Source organism: Cheilinus undulatus, linkage group 14 (genome assembly GCF_018320785.1).
Source record: "Cheilinus undulatus linkage group 14, ASM1832078v1, whole genome shotgun sequence".
Classification (NCBI taxonomy): domain Eukaryota; kingdom Metazoa; phylum Chordata; class Actinopteri; order Labriformes; family Labridae; genus Cheilinus; species Cheilinus undulatus.
The window spans coordinates 6,797,699-6,824,653 of NC_054878.1; the positions used below are offsets into that span (position 1 = coordinate 6,797,699).

The 26,955-nt window shown below is 38.1% G+C and overlaps 1 protein-coding gene across 1 annotated transcript; it reads right to left on the minus strand.

Moving 5' to 3' along the window:
* Positions 1-25,216, minus strand: katna1 (katanin p60 (ATPase containing) subunit A 1). Its single transcript, XM_041806184.1, has 11 exons — positions 25,082-25,216; positions 17,937-18,102; positions 17,712-17,851; positions 11,165-11,369; positions 10,815-10,930; positions 8,494-8,599; positions 8,203-8,361; positions 5,192-5,318; positions 4,914-5,048; positions 3,221-3,347; positions 1-1,042 (listed from the first exon to the last, which is right to left on the minus strand). The coding sequence occupies exons 2-11, from the start codon at positions 18,096-18,098 to the stop codon at positions 844-846; spliced, it is 1,476 nt and encodes a 491-aa protein (XP_041662118.1). The 5' UTR covers positions 18,099-18,102; positions 25,082-25,216; the 3' UTR covers positions 1-843.
* Positions 25,217-26,955: the final 1,739 nt, after the last annotated feature.

Genomic DNA, 26,955 nt, shown 5'->3' on the forward strand with positions numbered 1-26,955 from the left:
GCAGGGTTCCTCATCAAAAACACTGGCTAGGTGAGCAAACACACTTTAGGCCTCTACTTAAACCTGATCACCTGATATGAGACCTGTAGGTGGTGCTCAAGGTCTAACAAAGGTTCCAACAAAGTGATTTATCTGAGCAGTTTCCACTTTTATTTATAGAAATATCTTACAGGACTTCAGAGGTATTTACATCATCAAAAATATGAAAGAAACACAAAATTTTAAAACAAAATCAAAGGCAAAAAAACCCCCCAAAAAACAAAAAACAAACATTTGCCATATAATTTATATTCCAGTTTCATGTCTGGAGATCAGGAAACACCGTTGTCTGATTTTTCATCTTTAAGAGCAATTGCTTATTTTTATATATATTAAATGTTTGATGGTTAAAGATTATCAGAAATTCCAGTCTCTTTAAACATGGAGGACAGTTGGAAAATGGCAGACTACTCCTTTTAGCAGCTGTGAGCTGTAATGGCTGCAACATCAGCTTTAAGATCAAGATCTACCATTCAAAGTATTAAGTGTGTCCACTATAAGTGCATGTTTTAGCCACTGACAGGCTGAGATTGTTTTCCTTAGGGTCAGACATGTAGGGTTTCACTGTGGACCTTTCTGATCCATGTGTATCTATAAACAGTCGTTAGCTGCGGCTTCAATTACAAAAGCAGTAATTCTGCAGCTATTACAGCTGGTCCTGTGCTTTTTTTTATGTGTAAATGTTTCCAAAACAGTAAATAAACCTACTTCATTGAGCCAACATCTCTATTGTTCATTAAATATACAGCCTTACACTCTTCCTATCATTCAGACTTAGAACACACCTATCACACACTCGTGTTTTCAACAAGAACCGAACTCTTCGATCCACTTCTCATACTTTTCCAGGTCTGCAGCAGAAACAGACTTAGACACTTTCTTCAGCGCTGACTCGAAGTCCTCCATGGTGGTTGGCATGTGCATCTCATCCCGGGAGATGTTGCGGATTTCTTCAGGCGTGAGACCCTCGATTCTTCGCCTCATGGCCATCAGAGAGGCATCCCTGCAGCATCATACAACAGATCAATTATACAGATTTTAATACACATCTAATACCAAGTCATGATCTATACAGATTCTCAAAATAATCTTTATGGCCATTATTTTTATGGTGCTATAAGAAATCGTGAGCTCAGTGTCTAAACACAGCATTTAGATTTATTCATCTACACTTTTGTTTTATCAATAAGTGTCTCAGGGCTGAGCACTAATGGTCAAATATTTGACAATTTTTATGAAAGAGTCTCTGGTGACTCCCATTCTCAGTCAAAAAGATGCTTATGAAAGAAGGATTATTTTATTTTAGCAATATGGAGCTGTTAAATCTCTAATTAAACAAAGACATGTCTGTTCACCAAATGACAGACAGAAGGCAGAATTAACTGTGCTGGATGTTGAATGTTTTATGAATGTTTTCATATCCGGGACGAGTGAGTTAGTTTGGATTTTAGATAAGATTTTATTGATCCCCAGAAAGGAAAATTCTGGCATTGCAGCAACACAACAGGTGGTAAAAATACAACTTTTTATCAGCTTAGAATATACTCAGCTTTTGTTTTGACTGGCTGATAGCAGAGTCCGACTCCAGTCCTGATTTGGAGGACTTGTCACTCCACTTGGACTTGAGCTCTGATGATTTAGACTTGGGCTGAATCCCAATTCTCCCCTTAACCCTTGATCTTAACCGCGTTCCCATGAAGTGTGAGGGCTGTCCCAATTCTCCCGAGAGTTGAGAGGTGAGTTTGAGGGCTTTACCTCCCTCAGTTTTAAGATGTTCCTGGAGCTCCCTTGGTATTGAGGCTTATCACTCAAAGAAAGATGGCGGCGAATGCAGGGAAGAAATCGAGCAAACACAAATGTAAGTATTTCTTTGTTAATAGAGATCTAAAGATTACAAAAACCACTCCAATATCTTAGTTTAATGTTATTTTATGTATTATTTGCCTTTGTGTAGCGTAACAGTTATTTTTATTATTATGATTGTAAGCTGGTAATCGTGCCACCTCGTTCTTCTTCTTCTTTCTCTGAATCGACAGACTACACAGTTTTGGCAAATTACTGCCCTCTACAGTCTGAAATCGTAACTGCTATCAAGGATGTCCCATTTCTAAGTCATGAGATGGCCCTTACACTGGTTTTGAGGGGTGAGTTAAGACTGAGGGTTGAGCTCGAGGGTAAGATTGAGGGTTTAAGGGGAAAACTGGGATCCAGCCTTGGACTCGAGCTCTAAAGGGGGATGGCTACAACCCTTTGATGATGTGTTCAAATTCAGAATTTCATTTTTTGGCAAGAAAATTGATTGAATACAGTCCTTCTAATGGAGAATTAGCAGTATAAAATAAATGTAAAGCATGAGTTCAGTTAAAAACATGTTGTCTCATTTTTCCACCCTAAATACACAAATAATCCTGTTAATATAACTGATACTATTGATGAAGAGTGTGATCATTAAGGAGTATTAATAAGAGTATCAATATCAATAAAAATCAATGACCCTCATCCCTAAAGTCCTTTATCCAATGTATGCCAGTATTTATATCAGTTTATTTCAGATTATTACAGGTAGGGTATTGATAGTACAAAATGGGTGTTCACTTAATTTTTACAGTTTTGCTGACTAAGTTTTTTTTTTTTGTTTTTTTTTTTTTGAGAGAAAAGCTGTTGTGACCAGAAGTGAAAACTAAAATGTGAGGACTTGTTACGGACTTAAACTGGACTGGAATGTTTTCCAGTTTTCATGAACTAAAACTATAAAGGGTGATCAGGACTAAAATGAAACAGGTTTTTGTCTAAAGACTAAAACTAAAAACAACTGCCAAAATTAAAAATGTCTCGAAGGCTACTGCACCACTGGGTTGTAGATGTTTGGTTTTGTTCCTGCACAACTGCTGTAAACAGCTCCACTAGATCTTTAGAATAAAACTTTGGAGAAATTCATACTTTAATAAAACACAACGTAGCCCACCTGGAGAGCTGGAATAGCTTAAAAATACTAATCTAAAATATTTAGGCTCTATGTTTTAGTTATTTGGGACTCGAACATGGGTAAAGGGGACTCGACTCGGATTTTTCTTTCGTGACTCGGACTTGAACACTGGGGACTCAAGACTAGACTAGGATTCGACTAGATGTGACTCGACTACAACACTGCTTGATGGGAAGATCAACGATGATGTCTGACCTGCACACATTGGTGATGTCCGCTCCTGAGTATCCCTCCAGCTGCTCTGCAATCTTGTCTAAATCCACATCAGTGGCCAGCTCCAGCTCCTTCAGGTTGATCCTCAGCAGCTCCACTCGCCCTTTAGCTGCAGGTAGACACGCAACAGTGAGAAGAGCAGACAGGAAGCTTATTTTCTGCATCAGCCTATAAAAGGGAGCAGTCAAACGTCACTTTTGCTCTACGGAGAGAGGACGTCCCATAAACCCTGAGAATGTGTGTGGAGGTAGGTCAGAAAACACAGAGCAACACGGGAACTGCTGCAAAGCCTCTTTAGCCAGAGATAAATGAACTCTTTTTTCAAATCAATCTTAACATAGACTATATTGTTATAAACAGTCCTGTTTAGCCCTATATCTCATTTAAAAATACAGTAATATAAAGACTGATATATTACCCAGCCCTACTTCAAAGTCTACTTCTTCGTTAGATCATGTTTTCCTCTACAAAGATTCGCATCTCTGCCTTCTTGCAGCTGAGTCTGTTTCTCTTCTCATCCACGGTTTAAGAAGCAGCAGTGGCAGTCGTGCATTAAGCTGCCCTTGTGCACATTAACTTCCTTATCAAAATAGCGGGTCCTTGAATCTAATACGGTACCGATGCAAAAAGAAGTGGATCAGAGTCTGTTTGTTCCAATCGTGAACAGACTCTCTGTGGTTAGTGTGTTTTTGTTCCAAGAGGTTTTGCATCGTGTTTTAATATCTAAAATCTGAGAGTGAGAAAGCCCAATTCAGTAAAAGGAATTTTATTTTATGTTGACTTACCCAAAGCAACTTATGCTAAAACCCCTGGTCAGAGAATTGTTGTGTCAGTTTATGTTCTACATCCTCAGACCAGTTGTAAGCTGGTATAATTACTCTAAAGAAGTGTGCTTTGTCTCACATTAATACTTGACATTACACCATTTAATAATCATGACAGTAAAGAAACATACGAGACAAGCTGGCTTTAAACTGCCTAAAACGGACATATAACAGACCATCTATTATCTTTTAATCTGCCATTTATGTTTCTCATTTAAAAGCATAATGTCTCGACTTATCCCAAACTCTCTCACTGTCCTGACTTCCCTGTGGGTTTATGGATGACCACACACCTACAGTCTTCACTTTAAGTACCTTGTTTGACTTAAGCATTTGATTGACTGAGAAGTATCACATATAACTACCTTAAAGACATGAGAAGCGGCACCATTTAATCTTAGAAAACATCCAAATGTGGTTGTGCTCATTAAAGACACACCGAGGTCCAGACCAGACAGCATCTGGGTCTGGATTCAGACTGCAGTTTGTCATTTGGAGATTCCCACTGCTGTTTCAGTGTTCCTGCATCAAATGAAGGTTGCTTATAGTTGCTCCAAAACAAAACATGAACACATGCATGTCATTGTGGACTGACCACTTACAAAGTACCAGGAATGCTGGGTCAAACAGCTCAAACTGGCCCCGGGGCCTCTTTGGTAGATTACTTTGTATGACCCCTGCTGTGTGGTTAACTGTGATGTAATCTAAACAGACTTTAGTCGGTAGACCTGACTGAGCTTCTGTAAAGTCTCCCTCATTAGTTATCAGTAACTTTAACTGATTTTATCTAATGAATCTGACTATTTATCAGACCGAGACAAAAGTGTAAAGCAGCAGAGAAGTGACCGTACTTGAAGGAAGAGGGATGTAGATCCTTTTCTCCAGCCGTCTCCTCAGAGCCTCATCAATGTCCCATGGGAAGTTTGTAGCAGCCAAAACCATCACCATCTTAGAGGGATCGTCATTTTCTGAAGCTCCACCGACACCTTCATATGGGAATAAATAACAAAAAGAAAGTTTTAGTAAAATAAATACTCCAGCTTAGTTTCTTCACTGTTAAAAAATTTAACTGACTGCTAACAACAGCAAACAGTTTAGTTTAGTTAGTAAGTACATAAAATCTCATTACCATCCATCTGCACTAGCAGCTCTGCTTTCACTCTCCTGCTGGCCTCATGTTCCTCTGAAGTCCCTCTACGGCTGCACATGGAGTCGATTTCGTCGATAAAGATGGTGGTGGGAGCATAAAAACGTGCCTGTGCAGGAACACGAGAGTCCAGACAAAACTTAAACTCAACTGCCTCTGACTACCTTCACCAAAGCTACAGAGAAATAAAATTTAGGCTCTAAGGCATGTATTTTATATCAGCCAGTGAGAGATGATGGAGAGTTCCAGGATCAATACATGAGCAATTAACTGAAACAGTTAAAACAGTGATCCTCAACTGCTCCACCCTCAGGACCCACCATGACCTTCTTACTGATAAACAGGGACCCACATTTCTTAAATTTGTCAATCCTGACCAAATGTTTAAAATGATAAAGGGGACAGTTTGGACTAGGCTTGGGGGGTATCCGCTTTTTAACACCGTCATACCCACCCCAAATTTTACCGGGGTATACGATATTACTGTCAGCCTCCCCCCTCTCCCCAAGCAGCGCGCACCTCTACAGTGCTTTATTTATTCTTTTAACAAAATGCTTTATCTAAAAAAGGTTTTAGGGAGATGTTTGCAGGAGCTCATGAAGTGATTAACAGGTGAGCATGTTTATCATAGAAGTAAACATTTATTGTACTTATTTACCGCAAATGACGTTTCTCTCTTTTTCCTCTCCACACAGACGTGCACTTATTCCTCTCTCTTACCTCCGCTCATTCCAGAGCCATTATGAGACATAATAACCTATTATCATACAGGACATGGGAATGTTTAGTAATGTCCAGCGTGCTTTTAAACAGATAGAAGATTGGCCTTTAATATTATTTCCTCATAGTGCAACAATGCTGAGCCCCGTCCTCCGTCCAGCGCGTGCACAGGGCTGATGGCATTCCATGCACAAGTTTCTATGCTTCGGTATGTATGTGCGCGTTCGACATTTGCCAAATTGGGCAGGCATCATTAACAGAAATTCTTTCATCACCTCTGAAGCATCTTCACACAGACACAGTGGTGCTTAAGTTGGAATGGACACAGACTCTCAACGCATTTTTTTTTAAAATAAATGTGCGCTTCTTTTTAAGCAGTACTGTCTTCATGACAGTGACTAAAGCAATAACATGGCTATTTATTAATACCCCGGCATATGATATCACTCATTTCTAGCTGGAAGTGACTTTAAGTTGAGGCCTTTGCTTTCACACCTTACAGGCAAGAAGAGATGATGCAGAATGAACTCATCCTTCGTCTCCTTTTTCCTCTCTCTCTCTCTCCCTCGCTCTCTTTCTCTCCGTGTCTCTGTGCGTAATACCTTAAATATATGACATCTTTACCCTATTGTATGAGGAAAAATTAAAATAAAAATCCTTAACTGTTATAATACAGCATCTATGAGTGTGAAGCAATGTCCCGTGTGCTTCTAAACAGATAACGATCTGCCTTAATTATTTATATTTGCGTTGTGCAGCGCGGGAAAACTCTGTTGCCACGTGTTTAAAAACTCTGGTATAGCTCTGAGCGCCTTCATCATTTGCCAAATTGAAATTAAATCATAAGCAGGATTTCATTTATCATGTTAAAGCATCTTCACACACTGGCAGTGGTGCTGCTGGTGGAGAGAGACACATGTTTTAAAGGCATTTGTTTAAAAACCTGCACTCATCACATGGTCCCGTCTTAATGACGGTAATTGAGGCAATACCGTGGCTATTTTTTAATACCCCGGTATATTGTATTACCGTATTACCGTCCATTCCTAGTTTGGACTTAAAATAGAACAAATAGACTTTATTGGAACAAGAACATGATGAAAATAAAAGCACATCATTGACTTTTTGCAAATTCTCTTTTCCACGAGCACATCTGTGACTCACTGAAAATGGCTTTGCAACCAACTTCTGGGCTAAACCCACCAGTTCAGTACCAAGGAGCTAAAAGAATATCGTGAATTCAACCAAAAGACAATTCTCTTCATATGCTTCTTGACAGTCATGCCATGAAAGTCTGTGATACATCCTGATGAAACCACTTTATTTTATTGTGACAAGCTGACAAGCAAAATAAAGCTGTACATTTTCTTTTGAAAAACAAACAAACAAACAAACAAAAAAAAAAACCCCTGCAAGACTGAGTTAACTGATAACTAATTTTTTATAAGTTTAAGACAATAATTATTGTTAATGTTTAAATCTATGAAGGAGCTGGATTATTAACAGTCAATGGTTTTTAAAGATTAGATTGTGCTGTATTGTTAGACAGCAATTCGGAAAGGGCAGAGCCTTTGAAAAAAAAAAAAACTCGAAGGGTGACTGGATGAACATTCTGTCTGTCACATCTTTACGGACCAATCAGAGCAACAAAACATGTGACGTCTTAGCACCAAACCTAGGTGTGCCGCTAACGACGAATAAACTTCATACAGAACTGCATAATGCGAATGATGGCGACTGTAGACATGTCAGTACATGACTTTTGTCATTGTTGAAAAGAAAACGATAGCCAGTCTGGCACGTTAGCAGCATTCACTCTAATGTCTTCTGCCATAGTTTCTCTGTCTCTCAGCCTCTTGTTGCTGCTTGTATACGTCACGACTCTGGTGCGCCCTTAAGTACTGCCCCTCATCGCTGATTGTTCCTGTCACTTTCTAACCAGGCCCAAATGGTTCAGACGGGAGCTTTGCAAGATGGATTCGTCAGTGAGAAACACGGAAATGGGTGTATTCATCTACTTTGCAAGGTTAGTATTGTTTCTATATCACTACTTTTCTGTCTTTTAACATGTTCCAAATAAAAAACTTCAAGTTCCATCTAAAAATTGGAAGAATGTTACTGTGACTGATAATAGTTTCAATGAAATCCATTTGATGTTGAAAGATTTTCTTAGGTTTGATCCAGAAAAAAAAAAGTGCCCTAAAACGTTTTAGAGTTTGAGAAAACAACATCACAGTGTGCCAAAGCTCGGTTATAGTCAGATAAAATCCTACCATTTCAAAGAGAAGGCGAACGAGCTTTTCAGACTCTCCTCTGTACTTAGACGTTAGTGTCGATGATGACACATTGAAGAAAGTGGTTCTGCATTCAGTTGCGACAGCTTTGGCCAAAAGTGTTTTCCCCGTCCCTGGAGGTCCCACCATGAGGACACCCTGGTTAAAAAAACAAAACACAAAAAAAAAACAAAAACAAAACATAAAAACATAAATCCCTTCAATATAGATGCATTTTAAGATACAGTAGGTATTAAAACTGTTGAGTTAAGAGTGTTTTAAAAAGCCCACCTTCCAGGGTCTTCGTATGCCTTTGAAAAATGCTGGCATCCACATTGGCAACACCACCGCTTCTTTTAGGAGTTTTTTTGCATCTTCTAAATCTGCAATGTTGTCCCTAAAGAAACAGTTTGACGGATTACATCAGGCTGGTCTCAGGCAGGTTATAAATTCTCAGTAAGAATTACACCATGGTCTTGATGAATACTCGATTCTGATTGGCTCTGGAAATTAATGTAAAAATCCAGTTATCAGGGATTAATGGATGACGTGGCGGTTCAGGCCTCCAGACTGTCCATCAATCACTGATAATTGGACACTTTGTCCTTTCACAATCAACACCTTAGAATCTATGTATTCTAAAATTTTACATTTTCCTTGTTGTGTGTCTTTGTCACTTCGACTACATTAAAGGAGGGGTGGTACAAATCAAAAGCTGCATTTCCACCAAGTGGTTTGGGTCAGTTCAGTTCAGTTTATTTGCATTTACTTGGGGTTTCCAGTATCTGCACTGTCCGAAGTTTTGGCATCCTACTAAGATGAAGCGCTTTTCTCCTTCCTTTTTTTATAATAATGCTTTTAAAAGAAAGGGCAATTTACCCTTCAGCAGATGAACTATGTTTGTTTCTGGTTACATTGAAATGACAAAGATGTCAAGTTACAAGCTGTAGTGATGTGTAATTTGAGAACGAGCTGGCTCTTCTCTGTGAAAAACAGGGGCAGGCTCAATTTTGAGAATTTTTTTTAGTTTAATTTTTGTTCTTGTTTAACAGACATAAAGAAGCCAAAGTGGAAGTTGTGAGACTTCTCTTATTAATGAGTAAAGCCATAAGATCTGGATGTCTAAAGAGGGGCAGAATTTCTTATCACTATGAGTGAGGCTTAATAGATGTTTCCTGTGGAGATGCAAGTTAGAGCGGAGTACTGTAGCGATAAGAGTCTTTCAGTATCTCCCCATTTGAGTCTGATTCTATGAATCATGAGTCGATTCAAAATTGACGTTTGGTTCAAACCAATACCCAGTTTACAGCACATTTCCTTTATAGCATTAAGCACCAGCTGTAAATAATGATTTGGCATTAAAATCTTACTAAAGTGTGTTCAAGACAGAGCAGAAGTTATGGTTAAAAAAGTGACTGTGTTGAAAAACTCAGCATTTTCCTTATGTCTGAAACATGCCTAGCAGATATGAATTTACTGAAAAACTAAACAAGAGGCTCTTTATGATCTATATCAGTAATTACAACAACCACAGACGCATAGGTACAGACAAGATTGGGTCAAATTTGGGTGAAGGGTGTCCTGAGGGAGAAAAGAATCCCTTCTCCCACCCTGTGCACTGCAAAAGAAGTTTTTAAAACTATAATACTAACAATCTGTAATGCTCTACATTGAGTTATTACTAATTATTGACAAAGGAATGATACATGCAGTGGTATCGGTGAGTACATGAGTTTATGGACCGATGTGGTACTGTTTGGTTTAACTTTATATTTTGCTTCATTTATCTATGCTAAATGTTAGGGCTATAAACTGGAAATCAATTCTTCTTTGCTGTCTGAAAACACTGCATGCACGAGCTACTGTTTTTGTAGCAGAGAAGAAGAACAAAAGGACCCACTGCAGCAGCAAAGAATGGTGGCTGTGTGACAGTTTCTCTAAGAATGTGATCAATAAAATGCCTTCCAGATCGACGCTGTTGTACACAACAAGAATTGACTCAGTTTATCAAAAGTTGAATAACTTTTGAACCATAAATCGCTGCCTCTTACTTGTTTTTCCTCTTGAAGCTACCTGTTGTACCTTCCCACTGACACTATTGATGCCTTTAAATCCCTTTTGGCAGCATTTTAAGCGAGTCTGGAACTTGTGTGACTTGTCTGTGACTTTATTGATCGTATCCAAACCAGTAAACCTGATAATGGATGTTTTTTTATCCATTTTAATCCAATTACGACCATTTATTACCCCTAGCTCGAATGCTAACCGGCACATTGTTTACCGTTTGTGAGGGTCTGTCAGGCAATAATAGGCAGTTCTGTAATCGAATAGAGCAGAATGGAGAGAGTCTGTGATGCAGCCCCCTGTTATTTTAATATTTAGCAGTAAAAATTTAGGTTCACAGAGATGCTGTAGATTATGATTCTATTTGTTGAGTCAAATACAGGTCTAAAATAATTTGCTAGTCTGCACAGTCAGTCCAGAAAGTTCACACTGGTAATGAATCAGTACTCAGTACCGGCCGATACCCAACACCTTTGGGGTATTGGCTGATACTGAGGAATCGCTATTGGGAAGGAAAAAAGTGTTATTGGAACGTCTCTACCACCTACCATTTGACATTTGGATTCTGAGATATAATATCTCTCTCCAGAGCTTCAACGAGGTCTTTGTCATATCCTGTCCCATCAAACTTTTTCACTTCCTTCTCCTGGACATCTGCTTTGTTCTGAAATACAGACACAAGAAACAATCATGTCTCTTCCATGGTCCCTGAATTAACACATGTGGTCTGACTATTCCCTGACTAAAAACCTGAATTACCAGCTCAGTAAGAGTGAGTGGTAACAAACTGTATGAGGACTCTGTTTAACCAACAGTGTAAATAGTTGAGCCTGAAACACAGTATACACTGAAAACTATAAAGCAGGTCTGGAGTTCAAACTACCACAGGGTTCTCCACCTTATCATCCTTTGCTTTGCCTGCTGCCTCCTTTGCCTCTTTCGCCTCCTTCTTCTCCTTTCCCTTTGAGGCTTTGCTTCTGTCCCCGTTGGCTCCACGAGGCGAGTGTCTCTGCTGGGCCCTCACAGCCACGCTCAGACGGTTGTTTGAAGGTTTGCTATCTTTGTTGACGTTAGAAACCCGTCTGACAGGACAAGGAGAGTGCCTGTGATAGAGAAGAGAGAGAAACTGTTTTCATCATTTTAATAATTATATAACTGTTTCAGTCAAAACAACAACAAAACTAGAGACGAGCTGCTCAGCCCAGCCCACCTCTGCTACTTCCTTCTTGTCTGTTACACAAAAAACTCCACCACATGTTTAGGTCTTACTGATGAATTTTACATATAATGAGGGAGAAAAGCTGTTAAAGTGGTCTTTCTGGTTAATGCTGTTATTTGAAATGCACCTTTTAAAGAGCAGTTTTATTGAGTTCAGAATAATATGTAACTTACAAGTTTGCAGGAGCTGAGCAGCCCATCTCAAATGTCTAGCTGGGCCATAACATTACAGGAGTTAGTGGGTTGGGGTGGAGGAATGGAGTGTAGTCATACGAGGGCATTGGGACGATAGGGCGTGATCAGGGCTTAATTCGGGCCGGATCCTGCCAGAACAAGATACGGCATCTCTCAGATCATGCCTGACACCTATTTGATTTCTGCAGCGAGTGTGTGTAAATATAAAATTGCGTGTTAGTTTTCTAGTGTGTAGAGGAGTACCAGCTGTGTGTGACTGTATGTTGCAGCCTATGGGTAGGCGGTCTAAACAAAAATTGCGTCATATCAGCCTATCACATCCTGACTTGTGCGCAAAAGCATCATATCGGTAAACAACCGACCAATCACAGACAATCAAGTGCTATTTTCAAGGTTAACATTAGCAGCGAGAGTTTATTTCAGCTAACAAAATGGACAAACTGACATTTTTGAAGGAAAAAGATAAAAACAGCAGTGACCCAGAAGTCATCAGCAGCAGTTGCTGGAACAACAGCTGATACATCTGCAGACACTGAGTTACCAGTCACCTGTACAGGTAGCTGAGAGCTGAGATGAAGAGTTAGCAACACCCGCTAGCAGGCTGCTATCACTGGGTACCCGAATCACAGTAGGACTAACGGGACAGACCTGAGAGAAAAAGGCAGCAGTTCATCCATGTCAAAGTGTCACATATTGCTATATTAAGGTAAGACCAAGTTTTAATGATAAATTTGGCTACCATGTCTTAACGTGAGCTCTTCATTTTCACTGACTACCATTATGTTTGGATGCATTTATAGCTTTATTATGAGATAAAAACAAGCTGTCAGCAGATCATTCAGTGATGTCTGAAGTGTGTGAATCTTCCATGTGACCTGTTCAGGCTCTGGGTTCAGCCTTTCTGCTGTCTTTTTTAGCTTACATATGATTAACGTAAGCTCCACACAGCTACTAACGTGGGTGTGTGTGCTGTGAACTGTGGAAGCAGTCCACAAATCTTTGAATGAAAAGGCATGAAGATGAGAGACAGAGGGTCATCCATGATCGGACCATAGAGGTGGAAGTTTACTTGGGCCATCAGCTAATAGAAAAGTTTAGTTTTAGCAGACAAGCTCTGATTGGATGACAGAGTAATATCTACTGAATACTAAAAGAAGTGACAAGTACAATTGCATAAATAATTATTTCAACTGAATAAGCGGGTTTTTATGTTGTGAAAGTTTAGTAATGTTTATGCTGAGAGTGGCTAAATGAGCTGGTGGTGATTTTGCGCTGTCCTTGGTAGAAAAACACGGCAGATTTGACTGACAGCTGCTGCTCAGAGAAAGAGTGAGGGAGAGAGACGCTCTCCGTTGACGGGTGATTGTACTTGCTTCTCTGCAGCTGATTCTTTTTTTAATCATTTAGATTAATAGGTTGTTTGCAGTCACATGATCTTCTTGGCCCGTTGTCCCCCCCCCCCCCCAGTCGCGGTCAGTCACGCTGTCTCAGGTGGACCTCATTAAAATGTTTTGCCTGTGAGATATCATGGTGCTTTCAAGTGCAATGATAGGCAGGTTGTTTAAAACGCGACAGTTAATATTTTTTGTTATTTTCCTTTGTAGAAATGAAGACATTTGCCATACCTTATTGTTCTTTTATTACTGGAGCATTTTTAAAATAATGACAGACATAGCAAAGCACAACCATATATTACAGTTTTCACAATTCCATAAAATAACAAAATCAAATTGTTAGCAGTAGTTGTTACCAGAAAATCCCAGAATATTCTTGTACTGGGGGTCTCTAGGTATTCCCCTGATTTTCTATGGTATTTATATATATATAACAAAGTCCCATTCATTTCTACACTGGCATATTAAAATATATATATATATATTTATATTTCAGCAGATTAATGTGAAAACAGCCTACAGCAGCAGTACCCTTCCTTATTCTACCCAGGATCCACATTGTCTTAAAAATACTTCTGCGAGAGCCACAATCCAAAACCGGGGATGTGAGGATCAATCTATCCATGGTTGAAATGAAACAGTGAATTGGTGGATTATTGTGTTGTTAAATGGGATGAAATAGGCTACACAAAAATGTCTGTATGGTGTCAGAAGAAAGGATATTTCACTGATAATAAGCATGTTTTTATTAATATAAGTTCCACCTGGTCTAAAGTATTTCTAAAATATTAGAACGTGCTGACTTAGAGCTATGAGAAGCTTTTCAAAGAGCTGATGAATCATGGGTGTCTGTTTGGGTATTTATATTTCATATTTGAACATTTACTGTAGTTGTGTGACTCTGTTAACTTAAAGTTATCCTTTCTATTTTTTTTTCCTCTCATTATTATTGCTTTTAGCTAAAGGGGGAGGGTCCCCATATTGGTCTTTGCCCTGGGCCTCCAAATGGCTAAAACTGGCCCTGCCTCACACCTGCAGCTCCCCCTCACAAATTGTTCTGTCCTGCCAGTTTGTTGCTTTCATTTTTCTGTTTTTGCCCTTTGACAGTATTTATCATTAGTACATTTAAGATCAAATAAAACACCCATGTTTGGACAAGTTTTACTCAATTTTACATTATTTCAAAATGTGATCTGTGTGTGTTTGGCTCATTGATGATGATACGCATTGTTAAAGTCATCATCAAACACGAGTATGGGAGAGCATTGGCAGGCAGTGACTGAAGAAATGTGTTAAAACGAAGGCATTAGAAGCTTCACTTTGAATACAAGACAGCACACCTCTATTAATTAACTTTATGAAGAGACGCACCATCAGCGGACTTCCTCTGCACTCTTTTACGCACGTTCATCCATCTAGCACGCATCCGACAGTAATAATATACAAGTTTTCATTTGAATTTGGCAGTTAAAGTCTGTCATCTTTGGATGGACTTAGATTTATTGATATGATTGATATATGCAAAGAGTCTTTACTGTTGACAGTTTTCACCTTTATAGAGGATTTCGGGAGGATTTTTTGAAGTAAGCCTTAAAGGAGCCGCAACTGGTGACTAAAGAACCACATGCAGCTCGAGAGCCGCGGGTTGAGTAGGCCTATCACTGGCCTACAGTGTCAAACTCCGAGCTTCACTGTACATCCAGGAGGAGAGGCTGTGTATCCATGGGACAGTACAAGTTATGCTGGATGGGAATGCCGATGTGAAAACGAGGGCTAATTAAACAGTGGCGATCCGATGCAGTTTAATAAATAAACGGGAAACCCTGTAAAGTATCAATGAGTCTGGCAGAACATACTCAACTAAGCATCCCTGCTCTGCCCTGACAGAGAGGGGATGGCAGGTTAACAAAGGGGACACATTTTGGTCATTTTGCTAACAAGGGGGATGCCATCCCCCCTCATATCACCTACTGGCCGGAACAACCCCCGATCTGCGTTCCGGGACCTGAAGATTTACAAATTATGCACTGGGCGTGATAGCTGATGGCAGAAAATAATAGTTTTCCAACCCAAAGCAGACCTGCCAACATTGGCAAAATATTTTGAGTATCACTTGTGTCATGCGGCTCTTTTCGCAGATTTTTGCAACTCCTCCGCTTTGCACACAGTAATTTCCCCATTCATTGTCTTGATTGGTTCACTAACTGGAATGTGTGTGTGTATGTGTGTATGTATATATACATATATATATATATATATATATATACACAGTCTTAACAAATTTATTAGACCACCTGTCATATTTGTCTCAAAGACTCTCCAGCATCATGAAGTGCTTTAATGCGGACTCGTTCATTCTCAGTGAGCTCTCCATGTTTTACCATTTTGAACAGGAATGAGGAATTTCAAACTGAATTCACCCAAATTTTAGCCGGCTCACTGGGCTTCTCTGAGAAGTCAGAAATTAATCAAGCACAACTTTCAACCACTAAAACAAATTTTTCTGTTCAGGAATGCAAGTACATAACTATAATTTGACATATTCATCAAGAAATATTAATGTGCTTTACTATTTTTTCAGTTTTTTTTGTAAATCAGTAAATTTTAAAATTCATGGATAGCAATAATAATTACATTTTAGCATTAAAAGTATCATTTGGGTTAAAGAGCTTCTACATATTGGTGTATTAACCATTGCAGAAAAATAAAAAATGATTTTGCTAATTACCAATGCTGTTAATTTAGGGCAGCTGTGGCATAAACCTTACTTTGGTTAGGGTGGTCTAATAAATTTGTTAAGCACTGTATATATATGTATATAAATGTGTGTGTGTGTGTGTGTGTATATATATATATATATATATACACATATACACACACACATAGCACTGGTGCTACAGTGGTTTACAATCTTGTAGCACAGAACAAAAAAATATTTTTTATTTATTTAGCATTTATTTGACATGGACACACAGTAACATTAATGCTGTGACATTTAATCATACACAGGTCCCAGATGCACTGCCGTAAGCGTTTATAGCAAAGCGCTCATTTTCAACACCTGTCCATGGGAGGGTTTTAAATTTAAAACCTGTAGCACCATATAAAACATTTTTGTTACATCTCTAAAACCAACATGTAACCAAAATATATGCTTAGTAAGTGAAAGGACTTAAAAACAAAACCAAAACAGCCTAAATTACAGCCCTACATTAATGTCTAACAAAGCTAACAGCCAATCATTGTTAAGAATTTTGGGGTGCAGCAAAGAAAAGAGACGCTGATGGTTCATCTCCACATCAGACACATAACAAGAGCAACCTGCAGGAAGCTGACTAACTTTATAGAAGTGTTGGTGCTTGAAGTACATGTCAGTTACTATACCCGTTGGCTAAACGTAATTATGATTTGCATTTAACTGAATGGAAAATATCTCCTTGTGACTTTAAATCCATTTTAATTTGTGCTTCTTGGGGAAATTTGATATATAGTTTGAACTGTTATTGGGAATAATAATGCTAAGAAAGTTACAAGTATAGAAGGATGAACATGTACCAGTAAAAACTCATTTTCATATTTATCTCCCAATTTAATATTAAAGTAAGACACCTGGGCACCTGGGTGTGATGAAAACTTTCCTAAATATAATTTCAGAATGTTAGCACGGGAGGCCTGGCGTTCAGTCTGTTTCATAAATAAGAGCAAATAAACTTAGATTAGATTAATATGAAATGATCTTATTTGCCCCTTTTTTTGCAAATTGTTGTTAAAGCAAAAAGTTTTTTTGATTCTATTATCAGATTGTAGCGGTTCGAATCGGACCAAATTGTTCTGTATTTTAATGAATCATCAGTGAATCGAATCGTAGTCTGTGAATTGAGATTTGAATCGGATCGTCTTGAGAAGGAGAGATTCACACCCGTGTCTACCAAGACCAATGCAATATTATCTGCATCGTTCAGCCTGCCTCTTATCATCCTGATCATTCACTCCATTCTTCTGATGTTTCTCTCTGTTCCGCAGCTGTCTGTCAGTCTGAGTGGAGTGCATTAAATCATGTTGTGCCATCCCACAATAATGGCTGGTAGTGCCCAATTTAAACTATAACTCTACTACTACCACAAAAGGACATGATGGCAGGGGAGAAAACAGAGAAGAGACAATGCACTGACATCTCCTGGCATGACATTCATATAATAACAAATATATATCTGTTCTTTGGGCCAAGCAGTGTACAGACAGGCCAATTTGTGCATGTACCTCTCGTTAGTTAAGAAGGAGGCTGTATTTTGTCAAGGCGGTCGCCTTCAGTCTAAAGTGCTGCAGGAAACATTGAACACCCATACCAACAGACAGTGTAAGGTTCACACCACATTTCCTGAGGGCCAGGCAGGAACAAAACAAGCTCACATAACAGACTCAGGTCTGCTAATCTCAATCATATGACTACATTAAGACTAACCTTGGCTGACAAATAGTTTTCACAAGCACAGCTTACAAGTCTCTGCCCCACAAAGGTGAACAGACGCATGGGCCTCCAGTTTCCAACGGTATCAAAGACATCATAATAATGAAAATTTATCAGAGAAATTACCAAAAATGTTTACATTCAATGTGTGTAAAGAAACAGGACGATACCTCTGCTCCACATGCACGGGCCGTATGTCAAAGTCGTCATGGTTACTGGGTTTAGCAGGCGCTGTGTCCAGCTGAAAGTTCTCCAGCGTTGACATAATATCCTGAACTTGTCGGTTCTCATCACTGATTTCCTGCCACAGCTGAGCGCAAAGAAGCATCAGAAAAGCCAGAATTCTCATTTCACACAGTTAATTTTATATCTGATATCTTTTAAAAGCCGTTTACCTGCTGCCACCGCTGCTGAAAACCGCTGTCTCGAACAGTGTACACATACTTCTTGATTTGTTCCAACAGTCCGTGATAGAAAACGCTCGCAGAGCTGTAGTTTCCCAGTAAGGCGTATTCTCGAGCCAGCTTGACGTTCTCACTGATCTCTCGTAGACTCATGATGCTGTGGAAACAAAAAAGTAAAAATCATTAGCAATGCACTGATACCAGGGCTGAAAAATACTGGAAAATGGCTGATATTTTTCTGTCTTTCATACCCATTTCAAATTTGGAAAAATAGATGTAGGTTATTACAATGTTAAGTAAATTTTTTTCTTCCTTGGGTCTTAAAATAATTTTCACTTTAAAATCTGAGCTCCCTCCTAATTTTATCGCACAGTGACAGTGACACTGACGCACAGACAGGAAAGGTGGAGAGAGGAAAGGTGCACCTTTTCTTTCTCTGTGGAGAGAAAAATTTCCCTGTAAATTTACAAATAAATCTTGTTGCTTTTTACTGGGTTATTTGAGACATTATCAGTCATTTCTAATAACATTTTAAGTCCCGTTTAGTCTATAGGATCACCCCCATGAGTGTCACTTCTAAATAAAAGAATGCTCATAGTGCTCAACTGCTGAGGTGTTGCTGATAACAGGACTTTATATGCTCAAGATCTGTCTTGTGCAACTGAGCGTGATGACTGCTTGCTTCAGTGTTTTTTCCCCTTGATAACACAGATGGGCAGCATCAACGATAGCTGGTATTAGTGCTTACATAAAGCTTAAGCACTCATACTTGTACAAACATTGCAGGTACTGCACTAGGGCTGAACGATTTGCAAAAATAATCTAATTGCAATTTTTTATCCACCAGTATTGCGATTGCAATTTAATATGCAATTATTTTTAGGTTCCTCATTTTATATATTTTTCAATAAATACAAGCAGTGAATCATTCTAAATTAAAATGTACACAAAATAGATACTATATACCAGGGGAAACGACTTTAAATGAATATCTAATCGTGATTATTTTGGTTTATATTGCATATTTGGTATCAGTTGCTATATTTAAGTGTATAATCATTTTTATGTCAATCTCATTTTAAGTAAGAAAAACATACACAGTAGTAAAGCAGGAAATTTTATTCTAAAAAGAATGTGAATGTTTGCATTATGTGCATAAAATCTCTGCTGCAAAAAGTTTTAAACTGGTATTTTGGCACATTTCAAGTTAAAGAAATACTGCAACTTTTGCAATTTGTAAATTGCAACAGGCCACATTGCAATTAAATCTAATTTGTGATTAGCCCTATACTGCACAATATTGGATTTTTGCCGATATCCAGTGTCTCCTGTGCAAAAGAAGCTGAGGCAAGCTGGAAATTAGACAGTCTGGTAGTTATTTTATGTGTGGGGCTTAATTTAAAAAAAAAAATGATCTGCCTCTATCTAATTGCCTATCTGCATCTACCAAACGTCAGCTTTTTAGCTGATATCTGTTGATATTATCTGATGCAATAATTTTTTTGCATCTCTACTACTGTACTCTGTATCATTATAAGCAGGTAGTCTAAATCGTGTCTGCATTTCAGTGATACTTTAGCATAAATAAGGATGAACAAAGTAGAACCAACTGTAAACTGCGCTGATAAATTTCAATAACTGCACAGGTATTACTAAGTATTCATTTAAGTACTCAGCATTGGTGAGTGCCCAAATAATACTTCTTTTACTTGTATGAGGTCTGAAAAGATGAGGTATCCTCGGAAGTGCTAGCCATGAAACCACTGTTGTAATGACTGGCTTCCTTTAGGCCAAAGATCACTGGTTCTCAATAGGTGGGTCAGGGCCCAAAAGTGGGTCTCGGAGCTCTTTCATGTTGGTCACAGACGTGTGTCCGGAAAAAGCAATTGTGGCAAAAAGCCTATGATGCATGGAAGCCCTTAGCAGAAACACACCTGTAAGTTTTTCCTGTGTTAAACAATACATTTTGGCCTTTGTTAAAGATTTTCAATAATTTGTCTACTTTTGTTGTAATGACAAAGCTGTTTTTACAAGATATCTAACAAATTCCACAAGAAACTGCCAAAGTTTCTACGCTATCTTGAGAAAAAGATTAAAAATGAATGCCCATCAATAACATTTTCCATAAATTTGTGGTTAAATCGGTTTAAAATGCTGGTTGCAGTTCCTCATTAGGAGGTGGTGGTGGGCTATGATGCCCAACCAGCTGAGAACAGCTGTCAAAGATGACACAAATGGTTTACCATATGGGCTGTTAAGAAAAGCAGGGCATTATCCCTTTTGAAGTGACAAATAGACTAAACAAGGATGAAGCTATCTTAATATGCCCAAAGAGAACCAATAGTTTAATCACTCACAAACAGACTGTACTGGAGAGCAGGGATTAACAAAACTAAAACACTTACATAACACTATTACAATTTTCCAGGTCTGCTACAAAAGCTGCAGTGTTAAAACTAATACCTTACACTAATAATAAAATATGTTTATTATTAATTGTCTATTTGGATCTCTTCTGAAACACACTTAGGAGGTTGTTATTTATCAGCTGAATAGAGATACATGATAAACTGTATATCTGGATTTTTTTCTGTGAAGAAATAAAAACTGGTTGTCACAACCAGAATGATCAACTTTGAAATCAAACCATATTGAAAACTGATGAATAACACAGCAACAAAAACAGAAGTCCAGGAAGCTCAATAAAGCATAAAAAACTCCTACACTCTATCACAACTTTTAGTTATGGTGAAGCTGTGATAACATTTCTTAAAATGATCAAATTCTTGTTGTTTTTATGATGATTAATATCAAAAAGTACAGAAACTTTCAGATCTTCAGTGATATGTTAATCACATTTCCAAACATTGCACATAAAAGTACCTTGATGTTTGTTACAGTGGTATCACAAAGAGATCAGTATCATTTGATTTGCACTACTAATATGAATGCTCCAAATTAAATGAAATAAAATGATAATTCACCATTTAGACTAATTATTTCAAATAGATTATTTTGTGGTCAATGACATATTACTGATTCTTTCTGTACAAAAATCTCAGCACACAGCCAGACTTTCTGTTTTTTTTAAACCACCATCTATTGATGTATTGCCAAGCCTCTGAAGTGAAGAAAACTTGCTGTGGACATGGGAAAATTGAAATCATCTGATACTAGCACACACAGCTTCACGGTAAATAGTCTCTGCCATTGTTCAAGCTATCCTCACCACTCCTCTCCACCAAACTAGAAAATAATAATCAAGGAACCTCACAGCTGGCTGGGGTTTATTCTGAAATGTAACATGAGGAGAACGACAAATGATAGTAAATAAAAACAAACTCTAAACCTCTGTTGACTGTTTCTAGTCCTAACAATCATGCACTAAGAGGCTGGGCTGGAGGTGCTGTGTGCATCAGTCACAGAGGGCTGCAGCTGCAGTTGTGGTGCAGCAGGTCAGCATGCTTCAAACTCTATGTAGAGTTTTAAGCAGTGAGCAAGTTCCACTAATTGTAGACATAGTCTCATAAACAATGATTTTAGTTTTATGTTGAAGAAATTGATTTTTTTCATGAATTATTTTGCATGCATCTGTGTGCAGGCTACTGCAAAGATTCACTAGCATACAGAGGCTGAGCCATGCAGCTATTTCAGGGAAATTATTTAGCCTTTATGTGCAGCTTATCTTATTACAGAAAGAGTGACAGATTCCTGTAGAGTTAAAAAATGATGATGAGAGTGCTTTGAGATCACACAGTAAACTTTCCATTGTCAGAGGTAGCTTATGACTTCATAGTCTAAATGAAGTTCTTTCACTACTATAATAAAGAAAAGAGTTAGGCTACATTAGTCTGAGGCTGTCAGCTGTTGACATGTTGCTTATGAGTCTGGTAATGGTCAGAAATCCTGCAGAGAAGGCAAACACGCACACAGAGCTCTACAGAGCAGCCTTTTTACAACTTGTTACTGGCTATGCTCTCACAACTACTACATCTTGTTACTGAAAACATTTTTAACACAGTAAATGGTACAGTTCATATTTGCTTGCTTGAAGACATGGATTGTGCTCTGCTGTCACAACATTAAAAAAGCACCAGCATAGGTTGTGTGCAGTCCGGTGATCCTGAATGTCTGTTGGGGGTCAGGAAATGGGGCGCAGCCATAAGGAATGAATAGGAATGGAGGAAAATTAGCACATAATGCTTTAAACGGACCTGTGCACTGCAATAATCATCAGAAAGTTTCAACATACACTGAGTATGATTCCCACACTTCACAAAAAAAGTGATTTTCTTTCTGCAGCTTAACAGATTTACCTGGCATGGAGACGATCAATACCACGATTTACACAGTCCTGCAGACCTTCTAGCATCGTCTATGCTGAAGGGAGACAAGAGTCTTGTGGAGTCTGTACTCAGCTAAGAGGCTAGTTGAGTCTCTTTAACATAAAAAATACTCATTTTTTCACAAACATGCTTTTAGTTGAAACGGTGCTGTACTATCAACTGAAGAAACTGTGTTAGGTAAGAAACCGAGTGATAATGTGCCATTCAAGAAGGAGCTTTTTCTACGAAACGGCTCTTTAATGTTGGCCGTTTGAGTACCAGTTTCCTTTCTCCCATGCTTTGACGTTATTTAATCCACATGTAAAAAACCAAACTGGTACCAAATGAAGCGCTGTTTAGGAACCAAACAACCAGCTCTACTGAGATAAGCCAAATGGTCTTTATCTCTCCAAATAGATGGATTTCCCTTCACAAAGAGCCAGACCGGTGGCTCATCAGCTAAAGAAACACAAGCATAATCAGGGATTACTGTGCTAAACCAAGGCAAACTGTACTAAACTAGACTGCTTTGTGGAAACAGACCATACACGCTCTGCTGCCATTTCACTGAGTTTTTTAAAATCACCTTTTTATTTTTGCTTGCTTTTTAGCCCAAGAATAAGAAATGTTTTTACCCTTTTGAATGCTTGGCATATTTGTAACATGGCCTTTAGGTAGCATTTCTCTATGCTAAAATCACTTATTTCCCTCTATAGAGAGTTCTCTGCTGCTGCCTGATGTCATCTGCAAAGACCCCATTGCAGGGGTGTCAAATTCAATCACAGCAGGGGCCGGATTCTGAACTTGGGTCTAACCTGAGAGCCTAACAGGGTCGATATTTAACCATAAAATGTCAACCTTATTTTCAACAGAAATGAATTATGGGGGTAAAAAACTTGGCACTGATGGTAAATGATTTTACGATTAAAAGATTAACATAAGTTAAAAACTTCAAATCCGAGATAAAAAGTCAAACTTACAAGTTTTAAAGGTAAAAATATGACATTTGAAGTCAAAGCAATGTTACAAAAGGAAAAATATGTGATAGAATATAGAAACCATGAATTTTAAAAGGCAAAAAGTGAGATAAAATTAAAAATCATGATTTTTAACAGTCAAAATATGAGGTAAACGTCAAAATCACTAGTTTCAAATGTCAAAATCTGAAATAAAATTAAAAATCATGAGTTTTAAAGGTAAAAAATAAGATAAGAGTTATAGTTAGGAGTTGAAAAAGGTCAAAACGTGAGATTAAAGTCAAAATCATGATTTTAAAAGGTAAAAAAATGAGATAAAATTCAAATTCACAGGTTTTAAAGGTAAGAAAGATGAGATAAAAATCAGTTAGGAGTTAAAAAAAAAAGGTCAAAACATGAGATAAAAGTAAAAATCATGACTTTAAAAGATCAAAATAAGATTTAAAATTATAAGTCTAAAAGGTAAAAATATGAGATATAAGGGTTTAAATATGAAACAAAAAGTCAAATCCCTAACTTTTATTCATAACTGTAAGATGCAAAATCAAAAATTTAGAGAAAACATAAATTTCTTCCCCACGTTCCTGACTTTTTATCAAATCGTTTTTACTGTTTACTCTTTCTCATTTTTATGACTCAACAAGGATATTACAAATCATCATGGTTAAGTTTACATCTTTATACTGGAGGAAATCTGCAGACCTCATTCTGGTAGGCCAGTTATAATAAAAATATTATATGATCTGGTGGGCCGGGTATAACTGACAAGATTTGGCCTTCGGGCCTTGAGTTGGACACAACTCCCCTATTGGAAAAAAAATCCAGATGACACCCAACACTAATCTTACTAATGTTGAAAACACTAATCCAAACTAATGAAAAAATATCTCATTTATACCTCACATTTGATGCACACCTTTGATACCTGTGGGCTCTTGGTACACAAGGCCTCAGGTAAATGCCTGCCTTAGCCAATTTCAAAACTTTCTTTTCAATGATGACTTTTAAGCCCTAAACTCTTGGACTCCATGTTTGATTCTGTATTAATAACTTTTCTAACTACATGTCTCCTTGCCAATATTATTCTGTTATTTCTCTGCTTGTCTGATCTGTCTCCTTCTGGACTATAAGTGCACAGCTCTTTTAGAATTATCATTCGTTTCTTTTATGTACAACAGAACTGTGGGCAGCTGTTGAAGCCTTTAAATGTGCTTTAGAAATACATCTAACAAATTTATTACTAACAATATACAATACTATACACAGCTAACTTTCCCCTTGTAAACATGCCAGGTTTACGAACAGTTTTATCTGTATGGAAATGTAGTTACTCTATCAGCCTGCCTCTGTTTGTTTGTGCTGCTGTTATTCAGCTGACACTGAGGCGTTTATACCACACTGAAAGGGCAGCAGTCTTTCACGTAGCCGTGGTAGTAAATGTATAACGTATTCGTACAGAATAAAGCATCTATTGATAGCCATTTATCATTGTTGTTGGATATCAGTCATAAAAACGTTTTGTTCCATGCATTAGCCGTGGCCTCGCCCAGTTGGTGGCAAACACGACTTACCTCCGAACCGACATGACATCTGTGCTGTAGTATAAAAACAGAGTGAAACCCTCAGCGCTGTCTCACAGGATAACGTTAAACTGGACCACTGGTTACACAGTATGCCACTAAATATGAACATCCCTCACTTTGAATCTAAAGCCGGGTGGCTGTTCTCCCCTCTACTCATCAGTACAGACGAACATACAAACAGTAGCTTTAATGTATAAACTCGACATGTTCGTCGACATCGAAGTTTAAAAGTATAAAAGTGAATACTCAACTTTTTCGGTGATCACGATCAGAGCCGACGTGACAGTTGGGACGAGTTCCGTTGTATCGGTTCAAACTGAGGCTATGACCAACCGTCAATACAAACTTAACGATCGGTGGCTGTGCTGGAGTTCAGATGGTATCATGGGAAGTCAGCAACAGGGCGCTTTCCGTTTGCATTTAGCAGAAGTTTTGACTTCCGCTCAGAGCCTTCAAAATAAAATACCCCCATAAAACGGAAATCAAAATAGACATAATATGACTGTCTGAAACCACACATTCATTCCCTATATATAGAGAATAGGAAGGGATTTCGGACACAACAATAGTTTAACATCTCAAATAGTAAAAAAGAACAAAACAGCCACTCATATGACTTGTCAGCCGTTAAGGCCTTTACACATTATTTAATGTCTCATTATAATTATACACTTACGACGAGAATAAACGGCACGAAAATGTGAATAATTCGGAGATCAATTTTCCTGGAAAGTTTTTTAGATAAAATAACAAAACAAACAAAAAAAAACAAACAAAACAAACAAACAAACAAACAAACAAACAAACAAACAAACAAACAAAACACACACACACACACATCCCCCCACACACACACAAAAAAAACATTAGTATTCCATTTGAGACCATGCATGTATATATGAAGACATTACACTTTGGCTCTCCTTTCACATAGTAATAATTTTAGCCATTAGACTTTTTATATCTCGAATTTCCATTTAAGTTTAAGTAATTTGCCTGAGATTTTTGCCTGGAATTTTTCTGTTTGGAAATTTCTGCAAATTTGCTTTGAAATGTTCAAATATTTTAATGGAAGTTTTGGGATATGTTTGTATATTTTGGAGTTTCATTGGAAGTTTTCTAGAAATTGGCTTTGAATTTTTTTTTTTTTTTTTACTGTCATCAATATGTGGGAAATTTATTTGTAAATTTCAAGAAACTTTAATGGAAATTTCAAGAATTTTTTTTGGGGATGTTTCCACCATTTTCATGGAATCTTGGGGGATGTATTTGTATTTTTTGGAGAGTTTTTTGTGAGTGTTTTTCAGGGATTTACATGGAATGTTTCTTTGTTTCGTTTTTTTTTTTGGTCTATTCAGTGTTTAGGCTTCATGATGAAAATTTACTGAAACTTTTTGGGATAACTTGTTGGAACTTTTTCTGGAAAAATTCTAGATTTTTTTTCATTTTAAGGAATTTGTATGGATTTTGGCAAGGACACTTTTGGAGAAATTCCTGTTCAAAGACAAGGCTGATGTTTTAACTTATCAGCTCCTACTTACCCACATACGAGGGAGAAACTAAAAATGCTTTCCAAACAAAAGCTTAGGTTTCAGGGGGATATCATGGAGCAAAGATAAAATAAATTTTTTCTGCTTCTGTCTCTCCTCCGCCCCATGCGTAAAGACCCCTTCACACACAGCCTGGAGGTCAGTGCCGCTTTGTTTCACTGTGTCATTTACTGTGATGCTCCTTCTTTTCAGCCCCTTTTCCTGAGGGTGGACTGACTTTTCCTTCATTATGTTAAATAATGTAATATTAAGGCCACACTTGAGGTTGAGGCCCTCTCATGGCATACTGATTGATGTAGCGATATGTCTGAGGCAGGAGGAAACTTTGTTGGCAGAGCAAATTCCCTATAGTTTTGACACAGCTCTAGCTGCGCGAATATTGCATTTACATCCACACGGACATGGTAGACTGCATGGAGCCCAAGACAGCAGCTGACTCTGGACCAGATCCGCCGCCATGCCGGTAGATCCGTGTAACAGTGAGACCCGTCCCCCGGCTACCTTACAGATCCGGGCCACTCCTGGGTTGTGAACTCTCAGCAGTGGGCGTGTCACTCACAACTCACTGTCAGTCT

Excerpts from the sequence above, each read along its gene's own strand:
- katna1 (XM_041806184.1), bottom strand. The coding sequence starts at position 18,098 with ATGAGTCTACGAGAGATCAGTGAGAACGTCAAGCTGGCTCGAGAATAC. Across the intron at positions 3,348-4,913 it reads CTACATCCCTCTTCCTTCAA|CTAAAGGGCGAGTGGAGCTG; the intron begins GTACGGTCACTT and ends GTCTACCTGCAG. Across the intron at positions 1,043-3,220 it reads GACATCACCAATGTGTGCAG|GGATGCCTCTCTGATGGCCA; the intron begins GTCAGACATCAT and ends ATGATGCTGCAG.